The 25,997-nt window shown below is 45.1% G+C and overlaps 1 protein-coding gene across 2 annotated transcripts in view; it reads left to right on the forward strand.

Annotated features, from left to right (window-relative positions):
* The window catches only part of CTNNA1 (catenin alpha 1), a 119,736-nt gene extending 95,905 nt beyond the window's left edge, over window positions 1-23,831 (forward strand). For both annotated transcript variants that reach the window (XM_051630778.1, XM_051630777.1), the window contains exons 11-18: window positions 511-667; window positions 6,623-6,823; window positions 7,960-8,111; window positions 10,914-11,024; window positions 12,746-12,927; window positions 13,693-13,798; window positions 20,051-20,185; window positions 22,628-23,831. In XM_051630778.1, coding sequence (XP_051486738.1) covers window positions 511-667; window positions 6,623-6,823; window positions 7,960-8,111; window positions 10,914-11,024; window positions 12,746-12,927; window positions 13,693-13,798; window positions 20,051-20,185; window positions 22,628-22,915 — 1,332 coding nt within the window. In that variant the 3' untranslated portion in view covers window positions 22,916-23,831. The remainder of the gene's footprint in view (window positions 1-510; window positions 668-6,622; window positions 6,824-7,959; window positions 8,112-10,913; window positions 11,025-12,745; window positions 12,928-13,692; window positions 13,799-20,050; window positions 20,186-22,627) is intronic.
* The last annotated feature ends 2,166 nt before the right edge of the window (window positions 23,832-25,997 follow it).

Consider the following 25,997-nt stretch of genomic DNA (forward strand, 5'->3'; position numbering starts at 1 on the left):
AACCTAGCTCTGCCAACCACAACAGAAATCTTAAGGTACTGTGACAATTACTGGCACAGAGTAAACCTTTAAGGAGAGGAAGATAAATACAAAATTTATCTTTCAGTTTTATTTGAATGTTGTTTCTACTTCAGACTGTGAGATTTATTCTTTTTTGACCTTTTTTTCTCAGGGTCTGGCAAGTAGCACGAAACGTCAGCCTGTCTTAAAATATTTAACAACACAGCTTACACTCGGAAAGCAACACCTTATAACATGACTTGTTAGAGAAAGGTGAAGCTAGCTCAAGTGAATACTTGCCAAATGTTCATGTTTATAATAACTAATCATAATAAATGTGGAAGCAGGTATGAGTTGGATGTGAGAGCAACAGCATAAACACTTGAGTGTTTAAACATCAAGTTCCTGACAACTTATTCAACTTGCTTTGTTTGCTGTTGAGTTCATTGAATAAACACATGCAAACAAATTATGAAGGATAAGTTTTAACAATCCAGAGGTGTTTTACAGGTCATCAATGCTGCACTGGCTCTGGCTGCTAAACCCCAAAGCAAGCTGGCTCAAGAAAACATGGATCTCTTCAAAGAGCAGTGGGAGAAGCAAGTCCGCGTGCTGACGGACGCTGTCGATGACATCACTTCCATTGATGACTTCCTGGCTGTATCAGGTAATCAGGGCTTCCAGCTCAGAAATCATTCTCATAACTGAACTTATGCCTGGAAATGGGTGGTTTCTACATGTGTTCTGGGGTCTTCCTGAGTTTTTGGAAGGGATGCTGTTTGTACATGTCACCTGGCAAGTGTCATCTTCTGCCGAGCAAGGTGTGAAAATAGAGCAGGAGATCTTGGCACAAGGAGAAGAGATATTTTGATAGTGTGCAAGCAGTGATAGTTTAGTTCAGCAGGTACGCTAGAAAGCTGTCACTGTGTGTGCATGCATTAATGCTTTTGTTTACATGTCAGCAAAGCAGCTTACACACAGGGAAAGACACTTCAGTCTCAAGATTTTGAATGGCGAGCTCAACTCCGGGTGAATTGCAATCCTAGGTGCTGTAGACAAACCTCACTGGTAACACTGGGGGAAATAGAATATGTTTGTGTTTAAGTTATGAACTAGCAAAAAAGACAATCCCTCAGTTCACCTTAGACTCTTCTTATGTAAACAAAAATGAATACCAAACTGTTTCTTTAGAAAATGTTCCATGAATATTCTTAGCCCTGTCAGCTTTAGCAAAGTTTTAACATTTCTTATAAAAGGTTGCAAGATTATGACAGATCAATAATTCTGTTTGGCAAAGTGCTTGCCAAGTTAATCTGTTCTATCAGCATCATTGATAAAGATGCACTATTAGCTGCTGTGACCTACAAATGAGGGGGGTGTTTTTCTTTCCACATCCTCGGTATCTGCTCAAGTCAGAGGACGTGGTGATAAAATTACGTGAGACCCTGGCCCAGGTTGCCCAGGGAGGTTGTGGAAGCCCCATCCTTGGAAGTGTTCAAGGGCAGGTTGGATGGGGCTTGGAGCAACCTGGGCTGGTGGGAGGTGTCCCTGCCCATGCAGTGGAGTTAGATCTAGATGATCTTTAAGGTCCCTTCCAACCCAAACTATTCTATTATTCTAATTGTGTCTGCAGTAGCTTGCAGAAATTACCACTGCAAACTGAGGGTCTAGTTGTCCTCATGCAAACAGGCTTGAGCATCTCAAGGGACCTAAAAACTGTATGAAAAGAGATTTCACAGGAAGGTGAGTAGCATCAGAAGTACCAAGTGAACATATCTAGAAAACGTAGACAAAAACTTGCAGGCTTAAATTAAAATACCATCTTTTTTTAATATTAAAAAAAGAAAAACCAAACAAAAAAAACCCAAGTCATGTTTCTGTGGTGAGTCACCTGTATTATCATACATGTTGTATTGTGATTCCCTGGTTTCTGAGTGAAAATGTTCTCTGCAATGAGTGAGCATAAACTTACTAGTCAATTGAATGTCCTAGTTCTTTGTATCGTCGTTGCAGCAGTGGTTGAAATTGCACAGCTGTGAGGAGCCTATTTCTGGGGAAATATATTTAGAGAGAATTGCGTGCTGAAGTTCACGGCTCCACTTTGAGTTTGCCTACAAGTATTCCAAACATTTGAAAGAGAAAAAGCTGTTAGTCTGTGAAAACACAGTCCGTGCAAAGCTGCTTCACTGCATTTCACTTCCAGGCGTGGCTCAAAATGGGTCAAGCCACTGGAATGGGGTGGTCTCCATCCTCGTACAGGGCATTTGAGGAGATGGGTACTTGGCCTCTGAGGGGACAGGTGGTGGTGTTGGCCCACTGTTGAGGTGCTCTGAAGAGTTATAAGGGCTTGGCAATAAGAGGGTAGTGACAGGTTGACTCAGGAGAGGGCTCACCTTGAATGTGTGCTCACCACCAAAATGTTACCACAGACATGCCATGCTTTGAGACTGCTTAAGATGCTCAAGTGCATTCAGCAATTGTTTGTATGTGCTGGGTTATCAGAGATGTTAGAAAAATATTAAAGCAATAAATATTGCTTTAAATATGATTTGTTTGAACTTAGATAAATGTTTTCCATATAAATGCCATGACTCCAATTCTCTGCTGAAAGTCTAAACATTTCTTTAGATAAAACTGTGATGGGTATGATTTATACCAGGTTCCTTTCAGGGTTATTAGGATGTTTGTGCATAGTAGGGTTTGTATCAGCTGCTAGCTGAGCTGTGAGCAGAATTAAAAGAGTGCTCCTGTGGGTCTGTGTGTGTTTGTATAGATCTGTGTGTGTATACATATATATATATTTATATATTTATATAAAAAAATACCACATTCCTACCGTGGGTTGTGCTGTCCAGTGAGAGGTACAGGCTTCATTGTTCAGCTTGTGGTATGGAATTGTATTCATTATGCACAAGTAAAGATGAAAGCTTGATGGAAGAGATGTTTGGTTTAGAGAGCAACAGAATATCTTACAAGAATCGGATACTTAAGTGTATGGTGTTGCAGATAAGCTTGCAAGTTCATAGAATCATAGCATGGTTTGGGTTGGAAGGGACCTTAAAAGATCATCTAGATCCAACCCCCTGCATGGGCAGGGACACCTCCCACCAGCCCAGGTTGCTCCAAGCCCCATCCAACCTGCCCTTCAACACTGCCAGGGATGGGGCAGCCACAGCTTCCCTGGGCAACCTGGGCCAGGCTCTCACCACCCTCATAGTGAAGAATTTTCTCCTACTGTCTCACCTCAATCTCTCCTCTTCCAGTTTTAATCCACTACCTCTTGTCCTTTCACTAGTGGAATCATAGAGCAGTTTGGTTTGGAAAGGACCCTAAAGATCATCTAAATCCAACCTCCCTGCATGGGCAGGGACAATAACAACAAGTTACAACATTTTATGAAGGGCGTAACACAGAAAGGGCCCTGCTGAGTTAGGACAACAGTCTGGGTAATTATCAGTCCATGGGAGATTAATAAAAGACCAGAACAGCCCTGTAGACTGAAGATCATTCCTATACACTCCCAGTCAGGAGTGACTGCAGCTGAGGGAGCTCCAGCATGGGATGTGCTACCTACTGAACAGCTCTTGACAGATTTTTCTCATTTAAGCTTGTGTTAGTTGCTCTTTCAACTATTATAAACCTCTGGCATCTCCAGCATCCTGCCCAAAAATCACAACTCAGTGTGAGGAGCTTCCTGTTTTTTGCAGTGTCACCTGCTTCCTTCATTTGCTGCCCCTAGTTGTAGCAGAAGACAGCAAAGAGGGGTTTTTTCCCTATTTGCTTTCTTCGTGCTGTTTGGAAATGTACAGACTTCTGTTGTGTGTTTACTCAGTCATCTCTTTCTTGACTGCAGTGTCTTTGCCTGTTTCATTATTCCTCATTTCAGAGCTTTTCTGTACTTTGTGTAATTCTTATCCCTCTTGTCAGTGCCTTCCCTTAAGCACTCAGGGTGTGTTTATGTGCCCACTATCTCTGTTTTATAGAGCAGTTGCTGATAGCACCATGTAATTGTCAAATTCAGTGTTCTGAAATTACCTGGATCTCCTCTGAAATCCTCTAAAAAAGTAATTCCAGTTGCTCCTTTCTGTTCCTCTGCTGCAGACAGAGGTTTATGCAAGAGCCTGCCCATCACAGCAGAGCTATTTCATCTTAAGAGCTTCCAGATGAATATTGCCTGGGCCTGATGATTGTCCTTCTTCATTACTAGATGAATGCTGTGCCAAGGAGTGTGTGAACACTCCAGTATTTGTTCTATAACTATGTCTACTGACACTGCTGCTTGACCTGACTCCTCCAGTGTCCCTTGTCAAGAGACTGTGCAGCGTGGAAATGGCTCTAAGACCTTCCACAGGGGACACAGCAGAGAAGCAGAGTTTTATTTGTGCATCTGTGGCTTTATCTCCTGGCTGTTGCTCTTAGGTTTTGATCTCCTATAGCCCCCAGACTCCCTTGCAGACTTCTTGGGTTGTTTGGAAAATTACTGCTTTATCCCTTTAATGGGGAAGTGGGTGGAGGTGGAAGGTGTTTGGTGGGGATGGACTGACAGTTGTGGAGCACTTTGAATTCTCTTAGCTTTTAATATTTCCTTGTTTGCTCTAGAAATAATTTTCACTGGAAAAAATGTCTTTCCTCTTACCTTGTTGCCAAACCACACCATTTTTTCTCTATAGGGAAAAAAAAACAAGATCTGTTGCTCTTTCCTATGTTACATTCTGTTATGTTCAATTGCTGTGAGATTTGTCTCCAGCTCAGCCCCAGGGAGGCTGTTATCTTAGGTACAGGACAGCATTATCATGTCCCCAAAGGTGCTGGTGAACCTGTGTCTCAGCATTTCTTGGCCTCTGCCACCCTGGCCTCAGCAGATGGCATTTTGTGCCAGACACTTGTGGTCTGTATGCCTGTAGGACAGGTAGCAGTGTGTGTATACACAAGCACACAGAACAATGTCAAATCTGATTTCTTATCATCCAACTGGAGAGTATAACCAGAGTGGATCCACCTGACAGTCCCTGACTGCCCTGGGAGGGATTATCTTTCCATAGAAGCATCTTGCTGGCAACTTGGCGTCTGCCAAAGGCATTAAATGATGGGCAGGCATTTAAATATTCATATTCATTTTGTCCATGGCTTTTATCAAAGTTCATATAATCCAAAGAGGCTTTTAAATTGTCTGTGGCTTAATTTATTCGTTAAGCAACTCAAGCAACAAACAGCCTGTGTTTTGGCCCGATGCCGATGCTTTTCTTTTTCCTGTTGCAACCTGCAGGGATATCTGTCTCTTGCTTTAAATACCAGCACTGTGCTCCTCAGTGAAGCTCTGGTACCTTGGCTGCCTGCTCACTGACTTGTCAAATCACTAATGAACCTGTGCTTTTCTCTCTTGGGGCCACATTCTGCCCTCAGCTGAACTTGTTCAGGCTGAGTTGCTTCAGAGGTGTTGCACAAGTGTATTTTTTTTGCCCAGGCTCCTTACAGAAGTTTCACAATATTGAACCTGGCTCTGTTAATTTTATGTTAATTAAGTGTAGCTCTTCCAGCAGCAATCTTTTCAGCCCGTTTATACACATTCTCTATCAGTCAACTCTGTGTGCTTCTTGTCTCTACAAACTCTTGCAAAATGGCTCTTTTGCTACCTGCACAGGGAATAAAAGCCACTTCAGTGGTGCAGATTGGCAGTGTAGCATGATTAAGTCAATGGCAAGTCATACTGGAAACTAATTTCAGTGACAGAGCAGAAGCGTTTCCAAGTTGGTTTCTTACCAAGCAGCCCAAGTACTGATGTTGGATGGCAATGTCAAAGTGTTGGTACTGACATATTGAAGAGGATTCTATCAGAGTTTGGAAGATCTTTTGGTTCCCCCAAATGAGGATCCTGGCCTCTTTCAGTCATCTCTTCAGGATTTTTACTCATGGGCCTCCTGGGCTTGATTAATGGGGGAAAATACCTCTGTATAAAAACAAAAAAAAAGTGTATTCTAGAGAGAAATTACAAACAGAGGCCTTGGCTTTTTTTTTTTTCTTTTTTTTTCTTTTTTTCTGAAGAAGTGATGAGTACTCAGTTGCTGGAACACTTTCTGCATCAGTCACTGCGTGTGTTTTGTGCCTCAAGTTGGAAAGGAGGCCCAACAGTTTAATACTCTCTGATGGTACGTGTGTGGTTGTAGGAAAACACTGTGTAGGAAGCCAAAACCATGCAGCAAGGGACCTGTCTATTAAGACACTGGGTGGATGAGGTGTGGTGTTGGGGAGGGTGCCTCATTGCCCCACACACATGGAATAATGGGGGAGTGGCTTTTAAGTGTTTGGAATAAGGGCTTGGACAGTCCAGGGGAAGATGATGGAAAGGAACACGTTTGGGGAGAATCTGGCTGAACTCAGCTTTTCTGTTGGGTAAAATTGACTAGATGGGGGCAAGAGGCTTGGATGCCAGCAAGTGAATGTTTTTTTTTTAACACCTGGTTTGGAAGGGCAGCTGTTTGCTGGTCACAGCAAGCTTAAAAATTAATGCTTTACAGCATCTCACTGGGGGTTTATAGAGCAGATCACAAACAGACGTTGCAGTTCTGATGACTGCAACAGAAAGAAGATATTAACATCTAAATCCTCCTTCTTTTACCACCAGAGAATCATATTTTAGAAGATGTAAACAAATGTGTCATTGCTCTCCAAGAAAAAGATGTTGATGGTTTAGACCGCACAGCTGGTGCAATTCGAGGACGTGCAGCTAGAGTCATTCATGTTGTCACTTCTGAAATGGATAACTACGAGCCTGGAGTCTACACTGAGAAGGTGTTGGAAGCCACAAAGTTACTGTCCAACACAGGTAAGAGCTGAGTACTCCCAAGATCCCTGAATTCATACTGCTTGCAAGGGCCTGGCTGACCCGATACTAGTGTACCTGTGAAATCTATTATAAAGACTCTGTTTACATCCTGTAATGGAAATTAGTAGCAGTTACTTGCTTAGCTCTTGCAGAGTGAGAAATGTAATTTTGCTGTGTTGACTGGCTTAAAACTCAACAGTGCACAAGGTCTCCCTGAATGTGTTTGCTGTCACTGGCTGAGCTGGAGAAAGCTGTAACACCAGGGAGTGAGTCCCAAGCAGTGTGTCAGGGTGTGGAAGTTACACTGATCATCCAGTACCAGGCTCTGTCGGTGTTAAGGATCCAGGTAGAAGGTTTCTGCCACATTGGCCCAGTGAAATAAATTCTCTGTAGTAATTTAGGGTATATTTTGTAAAATATCTTCGTAACTAGTTAAATAAATGTTGTAGGTTGTAGTGACTCACCCCTAAACAGTGAATCAGGGTGTTTCCTGTGAGCTAGCTGGTGACATCCATATAGGGTAAGGAATGATTCTGCTTGAATGAGTGCTGTGCTAGCTATTAGTTGTTGTTTTTGCTTTAATTACAACTTTGCTGAAGAATCAAGGGTGACACTGAAGAAACAGACTGTAAATGGGTCTGTGATGTTCTTCCCGGGGTGCAGTGAGTCACTGAAGCACAGCAGTGCAACCTGCCCTCCTCCACTGCCTGGTTAAACTTGAGCTTTGTGGTGGTAATATTGGTGGGTTTTTCCCCAAAAAAAACTATGTGCATCTATAGGGAATGTTAAACATTGCTATTTTATTATTCTTATTATATTTTAGAATATTAATATTTTATCCCATAATTTCTATTTGCTTCCCTGGGTGTTTTTTTCCTTCTCCACGAGAAGGGTGCAATAAACTTTTCACTGTCTAAGGGTGAAAAAAACCAAAGAGCAGATGAGTAAACAGAAGCTGAGGTGAACATAAGACTTGAGCTTGGTGTCCTATCACAAATGTTCTGTATTTCAGTGGAACCAGGGCACAGTTCCCAGTGATGGTTAACAAGGAGATACACACATCTTTTTTATGGGAGCGTGTAGCAGAAAATGGCAGTGGGGTGGGGCCTGACTGTTACTTTGTGTTCTTCCTTCAGTTATGCCACGGTTTACTGAGCAAGTAGAAGCTGCTGTGGAAGCACTGAGTTCAGACCCTGCCCAGCCAATGGATGAAAATGAGTTTATTGATGCATCCCGACTGGTGTACGACGGAATACGAGACATCAGGAAGGCCGTGCTGATGATCAGGGTGAGCTCAGCTGAAGCAGCTTTCTGCTTGTCTGCCCCCACCTCTGCAGAACTGACATGAGCTGCACTGGGAGCAGGCAGCCTCAGATTTCCCTTTAGCTCAGATTAGCATTCTGAGTCTTAAAAATGGCTAATCACTCTGTGGAGTACATCAGAAGTATGTTTTTATTCAAATTCATTAAACAGATCTGAGCATCAATGATAGCCAGAGTTGTGATGCTAAATACCCTTCACACATCTTTTGTAATATCATGTTAGTGCCTTGCTCATTAATGTGCTAAAACCAGTGACCTTTGATTTAACAGCAGCAAGTGGATTCTTAACTAGAGATGTTTTTTGATGGTTTGAGAGCTTGGAAATAAAACCTGATGGCTCTTTGTTAAGTAAATTTTGAGAATTAATGCTGGTTAGTAAAAAAAAGGTTTAGACTAGTTCAGTCTGTAGTCCCTAGAGCATGTAATTCATTAATTGGCTAACCTCAGTAAACAGGGACCAGTTCATAGGGGCTTTGTCTCTCCAGTGCTTGCATGGTTCAGGTGCAGGGCCTTGGACTTGGAGGCTCTAATTCCTGGTAGGTCAGGCTTCTTTAGTCTGGGAGGTGTGCAGGAAAGGCAAAGAGAGCTCCTGCATCTGCTTGAAGGAAGGCAGAAAAGAAAGTTCTGGTTCAGGCTGATCTATGGGTTTATTTCTTGAGTCTGAGTGTGGTAAAAATGGGCAGGAGCCAGTCACAGCAAAAACACACATAGTGGTTTTATTCCTTTCTTTCCTTTTTTCTTGTACCCCTCTGACTCAAATAAATGCCTTGCAAAGAAAGTTTTTCTTCCAGAATGGTAACCATGGCAGATGCATTTTGATGATAAGTAAATTAAGGACATACAGCCCCAGAATATATGTGATTATAGTAACCATTGCAATAGTATCTTCTATGACTGCTGCCTAAAGCACAGAATCGAGTGGAAAATCAGAAGGAAAGCTGACAAGCACATATGTGCTCACCCCACCATCTTTTTCCAAGCTCAGGATTGATAGACAGCCAATGGTAGATGAAGATATCAGTGCTTTCCTGCTATGCAGACAAACTAATTTGATTCACCCCCTGCTAAAGTCCTTGTTATTCAGGGCAGGGAAGCATGACTGCCAGCTCCACTTTGGCAGTAATTAGCTGAGCTGGCAGTGCCAGGAATGCTGAGGGTTCCCTTTGCACTGTCTCACTGGGGTCAGGGTGCCACAGCTCTGCTGCAGCTCCAGCAGCTCACGGCTGACACGGGCCTCCTATAAAAAAATTGAAAGGTTAGAATTGGTTGTCCAAAGGGCTGCAAGGTATGGAATGTGTGTAGGATAAGAGAGTCATCCCAGTGGAGGTGCCAGGCCACCAGTTCTCCAGCATGTTGACTCCAACTGGACCACGGCAGTAACTGTTCTCCCAGAGGGATGCTGCTAAGCTCAGCTGGGGCAAAAGAGCTGATTCCCTTGAGACTTGGTCAGGTGGCACTTGTTCTTTACAGGAACCAGAAGGAAAAAGTCACTCAGACAACTCGTTTTTGTATTTTCAAAACTAAAACCTCACCCTATCTGTATTGAAGTAAAGCTCTTTCCTCCCTGCTCCTCAGGCATCTCCCCACCCCGCTCCCCCAGAGGAGTTTTTGCCCTGGATGACAGACTGAAAAGCAGAATTACACCTTGTGTGACTCAGGTTGTTTGAGCTTTGGGATGGATGGGCAGAGAAGTGGATTTGCGCAGCCATTTCTAAAGATGCAACATAGCTGTTTTCTTTATTTTTTTGATCCTTAAAATATTGATACACTGAGCTACTTGTTAGTGTATGTCCTTACATTGATTTTGTGGATACGCTCTGACCGTCAAGGCACAGAGAGGAGATGGTGGCTGAAATACCCTAGGTCTTGATGTCAGCATACTCACCTTGGCTTTTTGGCAACTGTTTTGCATATCCATCTTCATTTTAACTGTATCACACAATGTCTGTATTGGAGAACAAGTTGGTAAAATACAAATCGGAGGAAGGCAGTGTGTAAGAACAGGGATTTTATTTGCTCCTTATCTGTTAATCACAATTTATTGAATTTATCAGTGAAGTTCAGCTCTGCAAAATTGTCATGAAGTGCCACTCGAGGCAAAGATGTAGTATTTTGACAAACATACTGTTTAAACTTGATAAGCTTTATAACAAGTTTGCCAGCTACAGACTGGCAGTAGCAAAAATAAATCCTAGGCAAGCAGGAGCTGGGTCAGATGTGTTTAGCCTACAGCACAAAAGCTGGCCCTTCCTTACTTGCTAAAAAATTTCAGCTTTTCCTGGGGGTTAAGAATAAATTTTGATCTATTTTATCTGTTGTTAATTTAGTCAGTGCTTTGATTCACAATTGTGCTAAAGACGACGTCTGTGGTTTTGAACCAGGCCTTTAAGCTGTGTGTAATTTTAGCTCCAGAACCTCAAGTGAAGCTTTTACATTTAACTGAGTTGCAAATGATATCCTGTTCATTTTGTTAACTATTTTTTCCCCTCTTTCACATCCTGAGTGCATTGGTCTCCTGACCAATGGCAGATGTTTAGGTACTGGTGTGTAATTTTGGGGATCCCCGTGGTGTTTTAACTTGAGCAGCCAAGCATATATAATCACATACATAATCACACTGGATACAGTCCCTGTATTTACCTTTTTGTTGAAAACATTGAGTAATTTTTACCTTCACTTCTTTCCCTTCTCTCTGCGTGAAAAACAATATTCTTGTTGATTTTTAGAACTATGAAATCTGTTGTTTGACTGAATTACTCTTTCCTCAGACTCCTGAAGAGCTGGATGATTCTGACTTTGAGACTGAGGACTTTGATGTCCGAAGCAGAACAAGTATTCAGACTGAAGATGATCAGCTCATTGCTGGACAAAGTGCAAGGGTAAGGAGGGAATCTGAGTATTACAGAAAGATGACCCACCTTCAGGGAGCTGTTCAACTTGCTTTGAAAAGTCAGGTTGCATTTTTGGGGGTGGCAGCTGGATCAGAAAAGTGGTGTTCTTGGTTTCCAGTTTTCTTCTGAAAAGGAGGTTGAGTGAAATGTAGCCTGGGTTGGTCTGATGGATGATAGAAACCTCTGTGGTTTCTTTTCAATGCTCTGAAAGATCAAAGCCCTTTCAATACTAATGAACTCCTTCATACTTTGACATTCCAGACTTTGTAGACACAGACATTTAGTTAGGCAGGCGAGCAGGGAGATAAAGGGCAAATAATTACCTTGTACTAATGTTATTTTCAACACACAAAGACTAAGTTTGTGGGCAAGGATTAAATCATCCTGCAGCTCAGGCATTTGGTACAAAATGTCTCCTTATGTACCTGTTGGTGTGTGTTTGGCTTCTGAGCCTTTAATCAAGGCAATGTTGAGCTCAAAAATAAAATAATTGAAACCAATTGCATTTCCCATGACTGTTAAAAGTGAAAGCACTGATAGACAATATATAATCATTAATAGGTGAAAACTTAAAATTGGTACACTGAAGAAAAATAGGCCTTGCCTATTGTTTTTATTTGACGTGTCCCCTTCTGGATCAATAACAATTTACACTCTTGGGCAAGTGCCATAAAAGATTTGTTGCAAGAGGCTCTTCTAGCCTGAAACTAGGCAAGAAGTAGCTGGGTCTTATTTATCAAACTTCTGCCATGTTGGCTTTGGAATTATACTAACTGAGAGTATTTTTTACGCCCTCCTTCCTTCTACAGGCACTTTCTATTCCTGTATCCCTCTCTACCCTTTTATTTAAATTGAGACATTTCTAATTTACCTTTTAGGAGGCTTTTTTATTTAACTGTAGACTACTTTTCACCAGCTCCTGGAGGCATGAATGCTCCTAGTATTTATGAAGGCAAGGGCATTGAGTCTCATACAGGCTGTAAACCCAGGCTAATAGATTTTATTCAGGAGTAAGCACACACTCTTTATTGTCACTTACTCTTTCCTCAGTATGCATGATTCAAAACTCTACATCTAGCTTTTTGCAGGAAAGAGACTTGTAGTATTTCTTCTGTGTGTTGCACCACTGAAAGATACCAAAGTGGAACATCCTTTTAAAACTCTTAAATTCTGTAGAAAAGGCAAAGCCCTTCTCTCCATGCATGTTTGTTTTTTTTCCTTTGATGGTTGTTGATATCTGGAAAACTTGTTCAGTGCTGAACAATTTAAAATTTTAACAAATTTAAATTTTAAAGACCCTGGTCCAGGTTGCCCAGGGAAGCTGTGGCTGCCCCATCCCTGGCAGTGTTGAAGGGCAGGTTGGATGGGGCTTGGAGCAACCTGGGCTGGTGGGAGGTGTCCCTGCCCATGCAGGGGGTTGGGTCTGGATGATCTTGAAGATCCCTTCCAACCCAAACCATTCTGTGATTCTCTTATTTTATCATGCAAATGCCCATATTTCAGACACCAGCTTGTCTTTCTGGGCACTTTTTTTAAGGCAGAGCAGAGAATGTGGTTCAAAATGGAAGGAGATGGTTCTGTAAAAACTCTAGGTAGAGGATTTCTGTTTTATCCCCCCATCTTCGTTTCTTAAATTAGATATTAATGGAATATTCCAAAAAGCCTACAAGTGGTGGCATAAAGCTATGTGAGAAAACTCTCTCTTTCAGGCTATCATGGCTCAGCTCCCTCAAGAGCAGAAAGCTAAGATTGCTGAGCAAGTTGCAAGCTTCCAGGAAGAAAAGAGTAAATTGGATGCTGAAGTATCAAAATGGGATGACAGTGGTAATGATATCATTGTCCTGGCAAAACAAATGTGTATGATTATGATGGAAATGACAGACTTCACCAGGTGAGTCTTTTTAATTTGTGCACACAACACCTTCTTTCAGAAGTGGCTGGGATGCTGATCTTTCAATGAAATATTTTGCAAGTACTCTTAAGAGTCTTACTACCTTTAATTTCCTTTAAATGTTACCCTATTAAAGCCTGCATATTAGCTTGGGAGATGCATTACTATGCAGTGACTGGGTGGTAATAACTGTTTAAATTGATCTATAGATACACAGCAGTTATTGCCTGTCTTTCTTAAGGGTGATTTTTGTCCCAAGGAATATATATCTATATGTGTGTGCATGTATAAAAAATTTGCTCAGTGCCTTTCAACATTAAATTCTATGGGCTTCTTGATATTGCTGTGCTGCAGAAATAGTTCCTAGAACAGTTATTTGCAAAAGAAAGAGGGTTTGATGCCTTTTGAAATTCATTTACCAGATTTTATGCAACACAGTTTTTTTAAACTTGACGTTGCATTCCATGGAAATTGCAAATCTGTCCTCTCAAATGTTCTGTCTTATCATCATGAGGTTGTTGTAAAATTTAAGATGTTTTTATTCCTAGATTTAACTTAAATACGGGGAGGGGCTGGAAGGGGGAAACTGCCTTGGAACTGAAGGTGCTGCAATGGTTACACCTGCCTCTTTCTGTGCAACCTTATCCAAGGAGGTTGGATGAGGGATCTCTTCCAGTACTATACAGGCCAGGATCAGTGAAGCAATATATAGTTCACTCTGCTGGTTTTCTGGTGCTAAAAGGTAAACTCTGTTCTGTTTGGCAGAGGTAAAGGTCCACTGAAAAATACATCAGATGTGATTAGTGCAGCCAAGAAGATCGCAGAGGCTGGGTCAAGGATGGACAAGCTGGGACGGACTATTGCTGACCATGTAAGTCACAATTCATCTTCATAAGCTTCCAGCACTTGTGGTTAGTTTTCAGGTTCGGGGCTTTTTTTAAACTCATTTTCCAGATTTACTGCTGGAAAATTCTAGCCTTTTCTTTCTAGCTATTCTCCTGCCACCCTAAGAAGCGTAAGCAGCTAAACATGCCCAGCAGTAACACCAGCTGCTCCTTGGCTTAAATCAAGCACCTCCCATGTGAAGGCAGCAGTATGCCAGCACTGCTCCCTGTCACCTAGGATCTAGACCAGTTTCTCTAACTGAGCAGGACTCAAACTGGATTTGTGTCACTTCTGTCTTCCTCAGAACATGCCCAGTACTTGCCAAAGCAATGAGGAGCCTGTGTGGGCAACACCGTAATTACTGCGTGTGGCCTCTTGCACAACTTTTCATATTATTTTTGAGACAGCTTCTTAATATTAGCTATTTTCAGAAGCCCCATAGACTGAAGGGTGAGATTGTCAGAACTCTCCAGTATTTTTTTTCATGGTCTAGTCAGTTGATGGAGCAAGACACTTAGTGACCCAAGCATTTTCTGTGCTGTCCCAGGCTGTGGTGGGTGGTGTTGTGCTCCATGTACACAGGTAGTTTAATAGAATTCTAGAGGACTGAAGGAGTATGGGCCAGCTTGGGGGTTTATGCAATGCATCTGCCTGTCCTCAGCCACTCCAGAAACTGGGTTGGGCCAAACAAAGCTCCTTCAGCCTTGGTCCACACCCACACTGCAGAGAAACCTCAGCATTAGTAATAATGTTCTGCTGTCAAGAAAGACCCTGAAATGCAGGTAGGTTAAGTCTGAGCTCATGGATGAAACTTCATTCTGTACAGCTGTTGCTTTCTTTTCAGTCCTTCTCTGACTGTAAATTCACAGCACAAGGGTTTAAACAAAACCCTGTCACTTCTGAAAGTACATCTTTGTAGTGTAGATTTCTCTGTAAATGTTGCATGCAGAGGGTGTTGTCTCCACCCTGTTTTATTAATGATGCAGCAAGAAATGTTCGACGGGGAGAGAAAGCTGAAAAGTGTTTTTTGAAATGGGTCTCCTTGCTCTGGTGTTTTGACAACCATGTTGCTGGAAGAATCAGGTGCACTGCTGCCTTAGGTAGATGAAGCAAGGAGCAATTTGTGTTCTGGATCTCAGGGGATCTTGGCCTGAAGGTTTAGAATCTTTTTTGGTTTTTAATTCACATGTTTTATGCGAACTTGGTGTGTGGTTTTCTGCTCTTGAGTCGTTTCAAAATACAGAAGAAAACTAAATGGCTCCTTTTAGTAGAAGTAAGGTCCTTGAAAATGTAAAATATGAAGCACATGTTTGAAGATAAATAAGAGCAGGACTGTACAGTTAGTCATTTTGACAAGAATATAGCTTTTTTTTTTCCCCCAACGCTGTACTCTGCTAATACTTTCAGCTTGCATATTTCATTAGATGTGCTTACATACTCTTTAGGCACTTGTAGTGATCTGTCAATATGGAACTATCTGACAGTTACAAAGGACGTGCAACACAACCCATTTGGCAGAGCACTAATGCCTTCCTGTGCCTAACAAATGGATGGGGTTTTATGTCCTCTTCACCATGTGACGCCAGGTGAATCATGACCTCTCGTGTTAGTGTGTCAGGATCTCCTAACTCCTGCTGTCAGGCAGTTTTACAGCACATTTCCTTTGAAACCATAAAAGCTATAATCCAAGGTATTTCACCTCTGTTGGAAAGTGTCTAGCCATCAGCCAGTGGATTTTCCCAGAGGTGTTCCATCTTTCACTCAGAACAGCAGCCTGCTTGGGAGTGGGGATGTGAAGAAGTTACAACACAAATGGAAATTATTTGCAGCAAGACAGTGATTCTCTGTATTACTATTTTTTTTCAATGTTGAGATACTTACAAAGCAAAAGAAAAATTTGGTTGTTTATTCTCTTTGATAGTGGTGGGAGGTTGTATCAGTATCTGATCATTAAATGGAAAGGAGCTGGAGGGAAGAGTTGGGATTGCTCTGCTTCCTAGGAAAATGCTCCAGCAGGCTCCTGCTGTCAATGTGCTGTAGAGGTTGGTCCAGGGATGTGCTCCAAGCAGAGGCTGATGGCTGTCCTGGGTGACAGCTGTCCTGGGTGACAGCTGTCCTGGGTGATGGCTGCTGGCACACAATGCCACGTACCTGTCCTGCCACAGTAGCTGCTTCCCCTAAATGTCAGCTTCCAGCTTCTGTAACCAAGCAGTGCTGAGCCCAGCTGTTCCATGGGGCTGAGGTGACTGACTTACAGCAGCACTCACCCCTGACACTGGAGGTGGAGTGGGAGGAAGAAAAGTCTCTCTGGTTGCTTGCTTACACCTACCAGGCACGTGGGGATGGGGGTTGTGTGCTTGTCTTAATCAGCACATACTGCAGGAGGGCTCTTCTGTCTTTCCCTGCCCTTTTTCTTTGCAAAAAGGGAGAAAAAGGTGATTGTGCCTCTGCAGGCTCTGCTGGGGCTGAGGAGGTGAATGTGCATGTGGGGTTGCTCTGTCTGGGACGGATCCTGGGCTTGGTGTAGAGCAGCCAGCTTAGCTTTTGCCTACAAGCTCCACTGAGCATCTCATCTGGGGGGCTTGGGGAGGCGGGGATGTCCCCCAACACACGTCTGTTTCAATCTACAGTGCAGCTATCTGCTGTGACCCTGTTGTGGGAATCCTCCCAAGCTGGCTCTGCAGATGGGTTGCTTTTGTGTCTATGGCTGCTGCAGGTTGATACAGTGATGTAATCTCTCTTAATCAGTGTTGGAATTGTTGCCTTTTGGGTTTCTTCGTTTTTATCTGAGTGTTCCTGTGTAGAAGACATCTGCAGTGCCTTTTCTTGATGTTCTTTTATCTCTTGTGTTACATCTTTTCTAACATCATATGTCTTTGAACTGAATCCTCTGATCTGCTCGTAGAAATAGGGTTCACCCTATGGGATGTGGTTTTCCAACTCCTGTCATACTGCCATATACAACCAAATATTTCCTGTTCCGCTGCTTCCCCCACTGATGTTTTGCTGCCTCCTTCACCCGTTGCTAAACATCCAGCAGCCTCTTTCCTTGAGAATGTCTCTCCTGAAATGTTCTCCATGAACTCAGACCCCATAAAGCACCTGGGCTGTTCAGCAGACCTTCTGACGGGCCGTGCTGTGCATTTGTCAACATTCAATTCAATCTGCTGCTCGTTGCTTTGTCAGATGAGCTGCTTGGGAGATGGAGAGTGTTTTCCAAAACGGTAATTTAAGCTTGTCATTAGCTCTTTGGCCGATGCTATTTGTGGACTTTTCTCTAAAACATCTTGTACTGCTGACTAATATTGATTAGCTTAAAAAATGAACCTGCAAGCTTTGCTGCTTTGGTATTCACGGTTTCCACTTCAGTGATGGAAGCAACGTGCAGGTACTTTGGGTGTTCCATTGCCTTCCTCAGGACTGAGAAGGTGATTTCTGTTGGGTTACAGACACACCAGATCAGATGACCGTAAAGCCATCTAGATCTCCACAGCCTGGGTTCCACAGCCCCATGTGCTCGTCCCAGCTTGCCAGGAATCCCCTTGTGGCACAGAGTGTGTGTGTCTGTGTGTCTGTGTGTGTGTCTGTGTGTGTGTATCTCTGTGTGTGTATCTCTGTGTGTGTGTCTCTGTGTGTGTGTGCCTGCCTGTGTGACTGTCTGTGTGTGACTGTCTGTGTGACTGTGTGTGTGTGTGCTGCCTCAGCCCTTGTGGCACATTGTGTCTGTCTGTCTGTGTGTGTGACTGTCTGTGTGTGTGTCTGTGTGTGACTGTCTGTGTGTGTCTGTCTGTGTGTGTCTGTCTGTGTGTGTGACTGTCTGTGACTGTCTGTCTGTGTGACTGTCTGTCTGTGTGACTGTCTGTCTGTGTGACTGTGTGTCTGTCTCTGTGTGTGTGTGTGTGCTGCCTCAGCCCTTGTGGCACATTGTGTGTGTGTGTCTGTCTGTGTGACTGTCTGTCTGTGTGACTGTCTGTCTGTGTGACTGTCTCTGTGTGTGTGTGTGTGCTGCCTCAGCCCTTGTGGCACATTGTGTGTGTGTGTCTGTCTGTGTGTGTCTGTCTGTGTGTGCTGCCTCAGCCCTTGTGGCACATTGTGTCTGTCTGTGTCTTGCCTCAACCCACAGCAGAAAAAACAAGTGTATTTATTAGCCTCACTCACCTTCCCTTCAGAGTCACACCTCTGTTCTGGCAGATCAGTGCCTGTTGTGGGGAGCAAACATTCCACGTGGATGTGACCCCCTGTTTCCACACCCCTGCTTGTGCAACACCATTATCTGTTCTGGTGCAGTCTCCTTTTGTGCCTTTTATGTACAGGAAAGCTTTGGTTCCTGCTTCTGTCTTGCAGCTAAGGAGAGACGGTCTGCAGTGGGAATTAGGGCTCAGACCCCAGTGCTGACACTCACGAGGGGATTTTTGCCTTGCTCTAAAAGGAGAGGAGAGGCAGTGTGGCTGTGAGCAATCAACCTGAGCTTCAGTGCAGCTTTAGGTAGTAAATTGGTGCCACATTTGAAAGGTTGTTCTTCCAAGCATACTGTGTCCATTATGAATCTTCATTTGATGGCCTGTTGTCCAGGATAAGGGCAGAAGATGAGGTGGGATTTTGCTGCTAACAGGTGTGTGGAGAAGAGCTCTCACAGACTGTGCAAGCTCCCTGAATCCCAGCAGGGTCTGGTTGGTGGGAAAAGTGGGCAGGTGTGGGTGGGGAGAAGCAAATGCTGCTGAGAGTGAGACTCTTCTCTCCTTGTCACATCTAACACGGGTAAATCACAGTGGCTGCTTGTGGTTTCTGGGGAGTGTTGGGGGCTAGTCTGGAGGCAGCCAGTGCCTGGCTGGTCAGGCAGACCTGCAGGTGACACACTGCCTGGGGGGTGACCACAGGGTCAGCTAAGCTGAGGGGCCAGGGAGGGGGTTGTGACTGTTCACAAGGGCACATAACGGTAGGACAAGGGGTGATAGTTTTAAGCTAGAAAGGGTGGATTTAGGTTGGACATTAGGATAAAGTTCTTTAATCTGAGGGTGGTAGATGGAACAGGTTACCTGGAGAGGTGGTGGAGGCCCCAACCCTGGAGACGTTCCAGGTCAGGCTTATGGGGCTCTGAGCAATCTGTTCTAGTGTGAGATGTCCCTGCTTGCTGTAGTGGGTTTGGACTGGATGATCTTTAGAGGTCCCTTCCAACCCAAGACATTCTATGATGCTATGTTTGGTGGGGCCCTCAGTGCCCTGCCTGTGTGGGGCACACATGCCCCTGGCTGTCTTCCTCACAAGAGGCTGGTGGCAGAGGGTTTGTGGAGCTGAGTGTGTGCCAGCCAGAGCTGGCCAGGAGATGTGAGCCAGGCCGCGCTGGCTGCCGTGCTCCCTGCCCTTCTGAAGACACTGCAGGGCTGGCGTCAGTGGTGAAAGGCCTCCCATAGTCTTTTGTCTTACACTGCAGCTCCAGTTCTGGACTGTGGCTGCCCCTCAGCAGGCTCCTCCTGTTTTGAAATCCAGCGTGGGGCTGGTTCATTAATCATCTCCTCACTCAGCTCTGCCAGGCAAGGGAAGGCCCGAGGAAGCCGCTTTCTGAACCGCCCCGCAGGCTCAGGGACCTGCCTGGTCTTTCAGTTGCAAAGCTGAAAAAGTTACTTTTATCTTTCAGGTGAGTGCTCCAGCAAGCACTTCAAACATTTTCTTTCCTGCCTGGTGAGGAATCTCGTTTTTGCACTGCTAAGGAACGGGAGCAGAAGTCAGGAAAACATCTGTTTTGCTGGATATAATTGAGTAGCTGTCGGGTTTATCAATTCCTCCCTGAAAATGCCAGAGATGGGGAACTGAGGCTGGATTTTGTAACATCAGCTAGTTGCAACTTGAGATCAAATCCTTGCTGCTTTGTCCTGTACAGCATGCAGGAAGGACCTTGTGTAGGCAAGAAACCTGCTCTGGAAAGGTTGGGTAGCCTTCTTCCTCCCCTGCTCCTCCTCCTGGCCAGGAGCTCCAGGGCAGCTGTGCAGCTGAAGGGATCCCAGCCATATTTCCCCCGTGTTCTGATAGCCCATGTCTATTGCTTCTGGCCTTTTATGTCTTCAGTGATGCCCGTGTACTGCCCAGTTGTCTTTGGGAAACCAAAGCTCCCCAGGAAGGGGGAGGATCTCTGGAGCACACTCGCTGTTACAGAGCGGAGTCACCTGCTTTTTCCCCCCTAAACCGTTTCCGTCCCAGTTCTGGTGACTGCCAAGTCAAACTTCTCCTTTGTTTTCCCCAGTGCCCGGACTCCGCGTGCAAGCAGGACCTCCTGGCCTACCTGCAGCGCATCGCCCTCTACTGCCACCAGCTGAACATCTGCAGCAAAGTGAAGGCTGAAGTGCAGAACCTCGGGGGGGAGCTGGTTGTGTCTGGGGTACGTACGAGCTCTGACGTGTCCGGTCCGGGCTGGTTTTCTCCTCAGGGGTAACAATTATTCCAAGGTAAGCTTTTTATGCTGAACATTGCAGAATAGAGACAGGAGGTTTTGGAGCATCCAGTGTAAGTTTTGATGCATGCAAAGGTTGTCCTACTGCCTTGCAGCCTTGCTGCTCTTGGAGGAAATGTCTGTTGTTTGAAAGGGAGCAAAAGAGACGTCACTTGGCCTTACTCAGCCGTGTTTGTAGATGGACTCACTTCACCTCTGTGTAACCTACTGTTTTGCCAGGCTGCTTTTCCCTCCTAGTGAGGATAAATCACTTGAAACAGCACAACTAAACCTACCCCACATCTCGGCACAGCCTTGGAACGTGTGGGGTTCCTGCAGTGCCTCCAGAGCTGTTCATGTTTCAGAATAGCTGTGCCCTGAAGATTGCAGGGACTTTCACTGGCTGCTCTGGTTTATGACAGCTGAAAGCTGCCCCAGGCCAGCCTGCTCCCTAGGCCAGAAGTTACTTAGCAAATAATTTTTTCCCTGTGGCTCATGAAATGCTTCCTCCTAGGAGGAATCCATGTGACACGTTATTTGAGGGTAGGGAAGTAGAGCTAAATTCTGACTTCCTTCTGGCATCTTCCTGGCCCTAGACAGGCACGTTTGATCACTGGTGCTTTTACCCATCCAAGTCATGAGTGAGGTAGAAGGTTTGAAGGGACAGAAATGGCTGATAGTCCAGCATTGCCATCTCAATCCTTAAAAGCGAATGGCAAAAAACCTTACCACCTTCTGCCATTTAGATCTTTCAAATGCTTAGATGTATCAGCACATCTTCCTCCACCCCGAGACAAGCTGGAATTGGAGAGGGGGTGCTTTGGGCCAGCAGCAGCACAGGGAGGTCTGCAGTGGTGGTGGTGATGGCCCACACTTGCTCAGCCCCTCGGCAGGGAGATGGGCTCCTCTGCTGCCCCTCCTGCTCTTCCCAGCCCCACGGGCTCCTGTGTCCAGCCCAGCAGAGCCCAGGGATGAGATGGACATGTTGCTGTGTCCCTGCTGTCCCTGATGTCCTGGTAGCTGGCAGGCTGGAGGCATCGTGCTGTCAGAGGAGTAGAGGTGTCAGTGTGCAATGATACATACTCTGGGGTTTTACTGCAGTTATTGTGTCTTCAGAATTTACATACCCTGCTGCCAGAAATCAGTTACATGAACAGGCTGGCATCTGTGGTCCTAATCTCCTGCTTTTAGCTGTTCTCCACGGGTCTGTCCACTGGGGCTGAATGCTGCCAGTACTGGTGTTCAGCTGCTACCAGATTATCAGATGAAGACCTCTGCCAGTCCAGGGACTTTACCTAAAACTGTCTTTAACATCCTCCCCCATCTATGTGGTGCAGGAGTTTTGTGACAGCAGAGCTATAAGGGAGGCAGTAAGAGCTTGCACCCTAAGCAATCTGACAGCTCATTTGGAAAAGTGCTTCCTTGCTTTCATTGCATTTCACGTGATTCTTCCTGCTGTGAAGATTCATGGAAACAGTGACATGCAAAGAAAGTGTTTTCCAGTGTGATGACTGGGGTGGGGAAAGCAGATGACACTGGTTTGCTGGGGGGGCAGATCCAACCTGCCATGTGGTGCTGAAATCCCAGCGTGATGGAGAGGAAGCCACCAGCACCATGAGAGCAACCAGCCTCCTGCTCCTCTTCTTGTGCTGCTAGATAAACAGTGGCTTCAAGGTTTTTCCCAAAAACCTTCCTTAGATGTCCACAACTCTGGGATTTAAGTGTGAGGAGGCAGCTGATCTTGGCAGAGATGCAGAAATCCTGCCCAGACCCACAAGCCAGGGTCCCACCTAGAGCAGGGCACTGGAACCCAGAGAACTGGGGTCCCAGCTAAGGCCACCTTAGGGGTCCCCCCCTCTTTTCTTCCACCCTGCCCCATCTGTGCCTCTTCATCTCTGCCACATGCTAAATGCATTTCTTTTTCTCATTATAATGCTCTTGTAAATCAGGAACCACCTGGGGAAGGGCTCAGGCCTGGCTGCAGATGCAGTTGTGCTCCTTCCTTTCCAATGCAACTTAATATTCTAAACTGGTTTAAATATTTATTATCAGTGATTAAGATATTATTACAGCTTTAGGATATTTCATTAGAGGATAAGCTACTGTTAAAGCTTAGTCACAAAAGCAAACAGCAGCATACAAATACTTCAGATTGTCATTAATAAGGAACAGGCACAGACTGTGGGCAAACAGTGGTTTGTTGGGGGTTTTTTTGGTGGCACGAGTCAGGATTTTAGTGTCCAAGGAGAAATATTGCCTTTTTGGAACCTCAGATCCCGAAAGAAAACCCAGAAAAAACAGGTTTTGAGTGTTTTTACACCCCAGGGATCTCATGTCTCCTGGAACAGTGTGTGGGTTTTACAGCCTGTAACACGTGTCCTGGTTTGGCAGGTGGACAGTGCCATGTCCCTCATCCAAGCAGCCAAGAACCTGATGAACGCGGTGGTGCAAACCGTGAAGGCCTCCTACGTGGCATCCACCAAGTACCAGAAGTCCCAGGGCATGGCCTCCCTCAACTTGCCCGCCGTCTCCTGGAAGATGAAGGCTCCAGAGAAGAAACCTCTGGTCAAGAGGGAGAAACAAGACGAAACCCAAACGAAAATCAAGAGAGCATCCCAGAAGAAGCACGTGAACCCAGTGCAGGCCCTCAGCGAGTTCAAGGCCATGGAGAGTATTTAAAGAGAGGTGTGTGTCTTGGTGGTTATGTTTGTTTTTTTTTTCTCTAGCCCACTACTGCTACTTCCAGAACTCTACTTTGAATATTCTAAGGATTTTTTCAAAAGTTTACTATTCCTCAAAATGTATTTACTTAATATAATTTTGATAACTTGGTTTAGATGACGTGGGGAGATGATACTCAAAAATCTAAGTCCTACCAGTGTAGCCTCAGCCTGTGGACGTGTGCCAAGTTAGATTGCTTTTAGATTCCAGGGGTGTAACTTCTAGCAGAGAGTAATTTTGTATAATCTTGCTTTAAATAAAATATTCTATAAACAAAGAGGATTTGACAGTAACACTAACAGTTCACACTGGCAGTTGAATCATGCTGCTCCGAGACTGTGCTCGAGAGAGGAAAAAGGAGGTCTTCTCACTCAAAAAATAATTAATTAAGGTCTTGTATGAATTAGTGTATTCCTGGTGTTGGGGTGGAGAGGGAACCCGCTCTGTACTCTCAAAGGAGAATGAAAATCCAGCAGGGGCTAGTGACCACAGCTGGGAAACATCTGGAAACGTCATGTACCCCTGCTGGGGGTGGCAGCGGGAAGGGGGACGTGTTTGGAGCCATGCAGGGTTTTGTGGTGGTGCTTTTCCTGGGGGTGGGTTTCCATGCATTCCCAGGGGACAGGCCACCCAGTGGATGGGGCACCCCGTGGGTTCCTTCACCACAGGCCACCTCAGAGGGGGTTTCACACCTGTCCCTGCCGGGGCAGAGCCCAGAGCGCGAAAGGTCCAAGCGCGGAGGCGGTTGATGACGCGTGTGTGACACCGGGCGGGAACGCCTGGTTACCAACTACTGCTGTGGGAATTGGAATGCCTGGTTACCAATTACTAATGTATTTTGCTGCAGGACACTAATAAAAGTTGCTTTTACCAACCGGTGGCTTGTGGTGCTGTGAATGGCAGCGGCTTGTGGGGCCCGGCCCTGCTCCCCCTCCCGCCGTTCCAGAGGCTCCAGCCCCTCGTATTTGCTCAGGCTGCAGTTCAGACCCCGCACTGTTTGTGATGACTGTGGCTACAAGGTAGAATTTCGCTGTCTTAAGTCAACATTAGGAATTTCAGGGTGTTTCACACCTCCCCGTCAGGCCAGCGAAGGGGCTGCAACTCCCCGGGGAGCAGCCTGAACCTGCCCAGCCCTGGCAGGGCCACGTGCTGCGTGATTTGTTGTGATCAGCTCAGGAATTCCTGTACTGAGGTTCTTGCCATCGTGGTACCAAAACACTGGTCAGAATTCAGGTAATTGGGCTTGGGATGGGTTTTTTTGTCAAATTGATGGTGTTTTCAGGCAGTTCAGGCTCTTGCCGACACGTAATGAGCAGCTGAGTCATTTCCTGGGTCTTGTTTGCCCGGGACATGTAAAGAGGGGCCTGGGGATCCTTCCTCTGCCCTCCCAGGGATCATGGAGGGAGGGAGGGAAAGACACAGAGACACAGAGAGACGGACAGATGGATGGACAGATGGACAGGCAGATGGAAGGACGGACAGACAGATGGACAGATAGAGACAACCGGACAGAAAGACAGATGGATAGAAAGGGACAGAAAGATGGAGTGACAGATGGACAGATAGAAAGGAAGACAGAAAGACAGACAAGACAGACAGAAAGATAAATGGACAGAAAGACAGAGGGTCAGAGAGACAGGCAGACAGACAGAGGGACAGAAAGACAAATGGACAGACAGATGGATAGAAAGATGGCAAAATGGACAGAAAGACAGACAGAAAGAAAGAGGGACAGAAAGATGGACGGACAGATGGACTGACAGAAAAATGGACAGAAAGACAAATGGACAGAAAGACAGCTGCAAAAACAGACAGACAGAAAGATGAACAAATGGACAGAAAGACAGACAGACATATAGATGGACAGAAAGACAGACAGACGGTCAGAAAGACAGGCAGACAGACAGATGGACAGATGGAACGATAGAAAGAGACAGACGGACGGAAAGACAGACGGACAGACAGATGGACAGAAAGACAGGCAGAAAGACAAATGGACAGAAAGACAGGCAGACAGTTGGAAAGATGGACAGACAGACAGATGGACAGACAGACAGATGGACAGACAGGCACAAAGAGAAATGGACAGACAGACTGACAGCTGCAAAGATGGACAGACAGAAAGACGGACAGACGGACAGAAAGAAAAAGACAGATGGACAGAAAGATGAACAAATGGACAGAAAGACAGACAAATGGACAGACAGACGGCTGCAAAGATGGACAGACAGAGGGACAGACAGAGACAAAGATGAACAAATGGACAGACAGACGAACAGAAAAACAGATGAACAGACAGAAAGACAGATGGACAGACAGACAGGCACAGACAAATGGACACAGACAGATGGACTGACAGACAGACAGACAGAAAGACAGGCAGAAACACAGAGAGTTGGAAGGATGGACAGACAGATAGAAAGATGGACAGAAAGACAGATGTCCAGAAAGACGGACAGACAGATGGACAAATGGAGAGAAGACAGATGGACAGACAGATGGAAAAACAGATGGACAGACAGGAAGACAGACGGACAGAAAGATGGACAGAAAGAAACACAGACGGACAGACAGATGGATGGAAAGACAGACTGATGGACACAAAGGGACAGAGAGGGACAGAGACAGAAAGATGAACAAATGGACACAGTGACAGATGGACAGACAGAAAGACAGATGGACAGGCAGATGGACAGATGGAATGATGGAAAGAGAGAGACAGATGGATGGAAAGACAGACGGACAGACAGATGGACAGAAAGAGAAATGGACAGAAAGACAGGCAGACAGTTGGAAAGACGGACGGACAGATGGACAGAAAGAAAGACAGATGGACAGACAGGCACAAAGAAATGGACAGACAGACGGCTGCAAAGATGGACAGAAAGACAGAGGGACAGACAGAGACAGAAAGATGAACAAAAGGACAGACAGACGAAGGGACAGATGGACAGACAGACAGGCACAGACAAATGGACAGACAGACGGACAGAAAGACGGAGAGGCAGATGGACAGAAAGACCTACAGATGGACAAAGAC

Source organism: Apus apus, chromosome 13, assembly GCF_020740795.1.
Source record: "Apus apus isolate bApuApu2 chromosome 13, bApuApu2.pri.cur, whole genome shotgun sequence".
Classification (NCBI taxonomy): Eukaryota; Metazoa; Chordata; class Aves; order Apodiformes; family Apodidae; genus Apus; species Apus apus.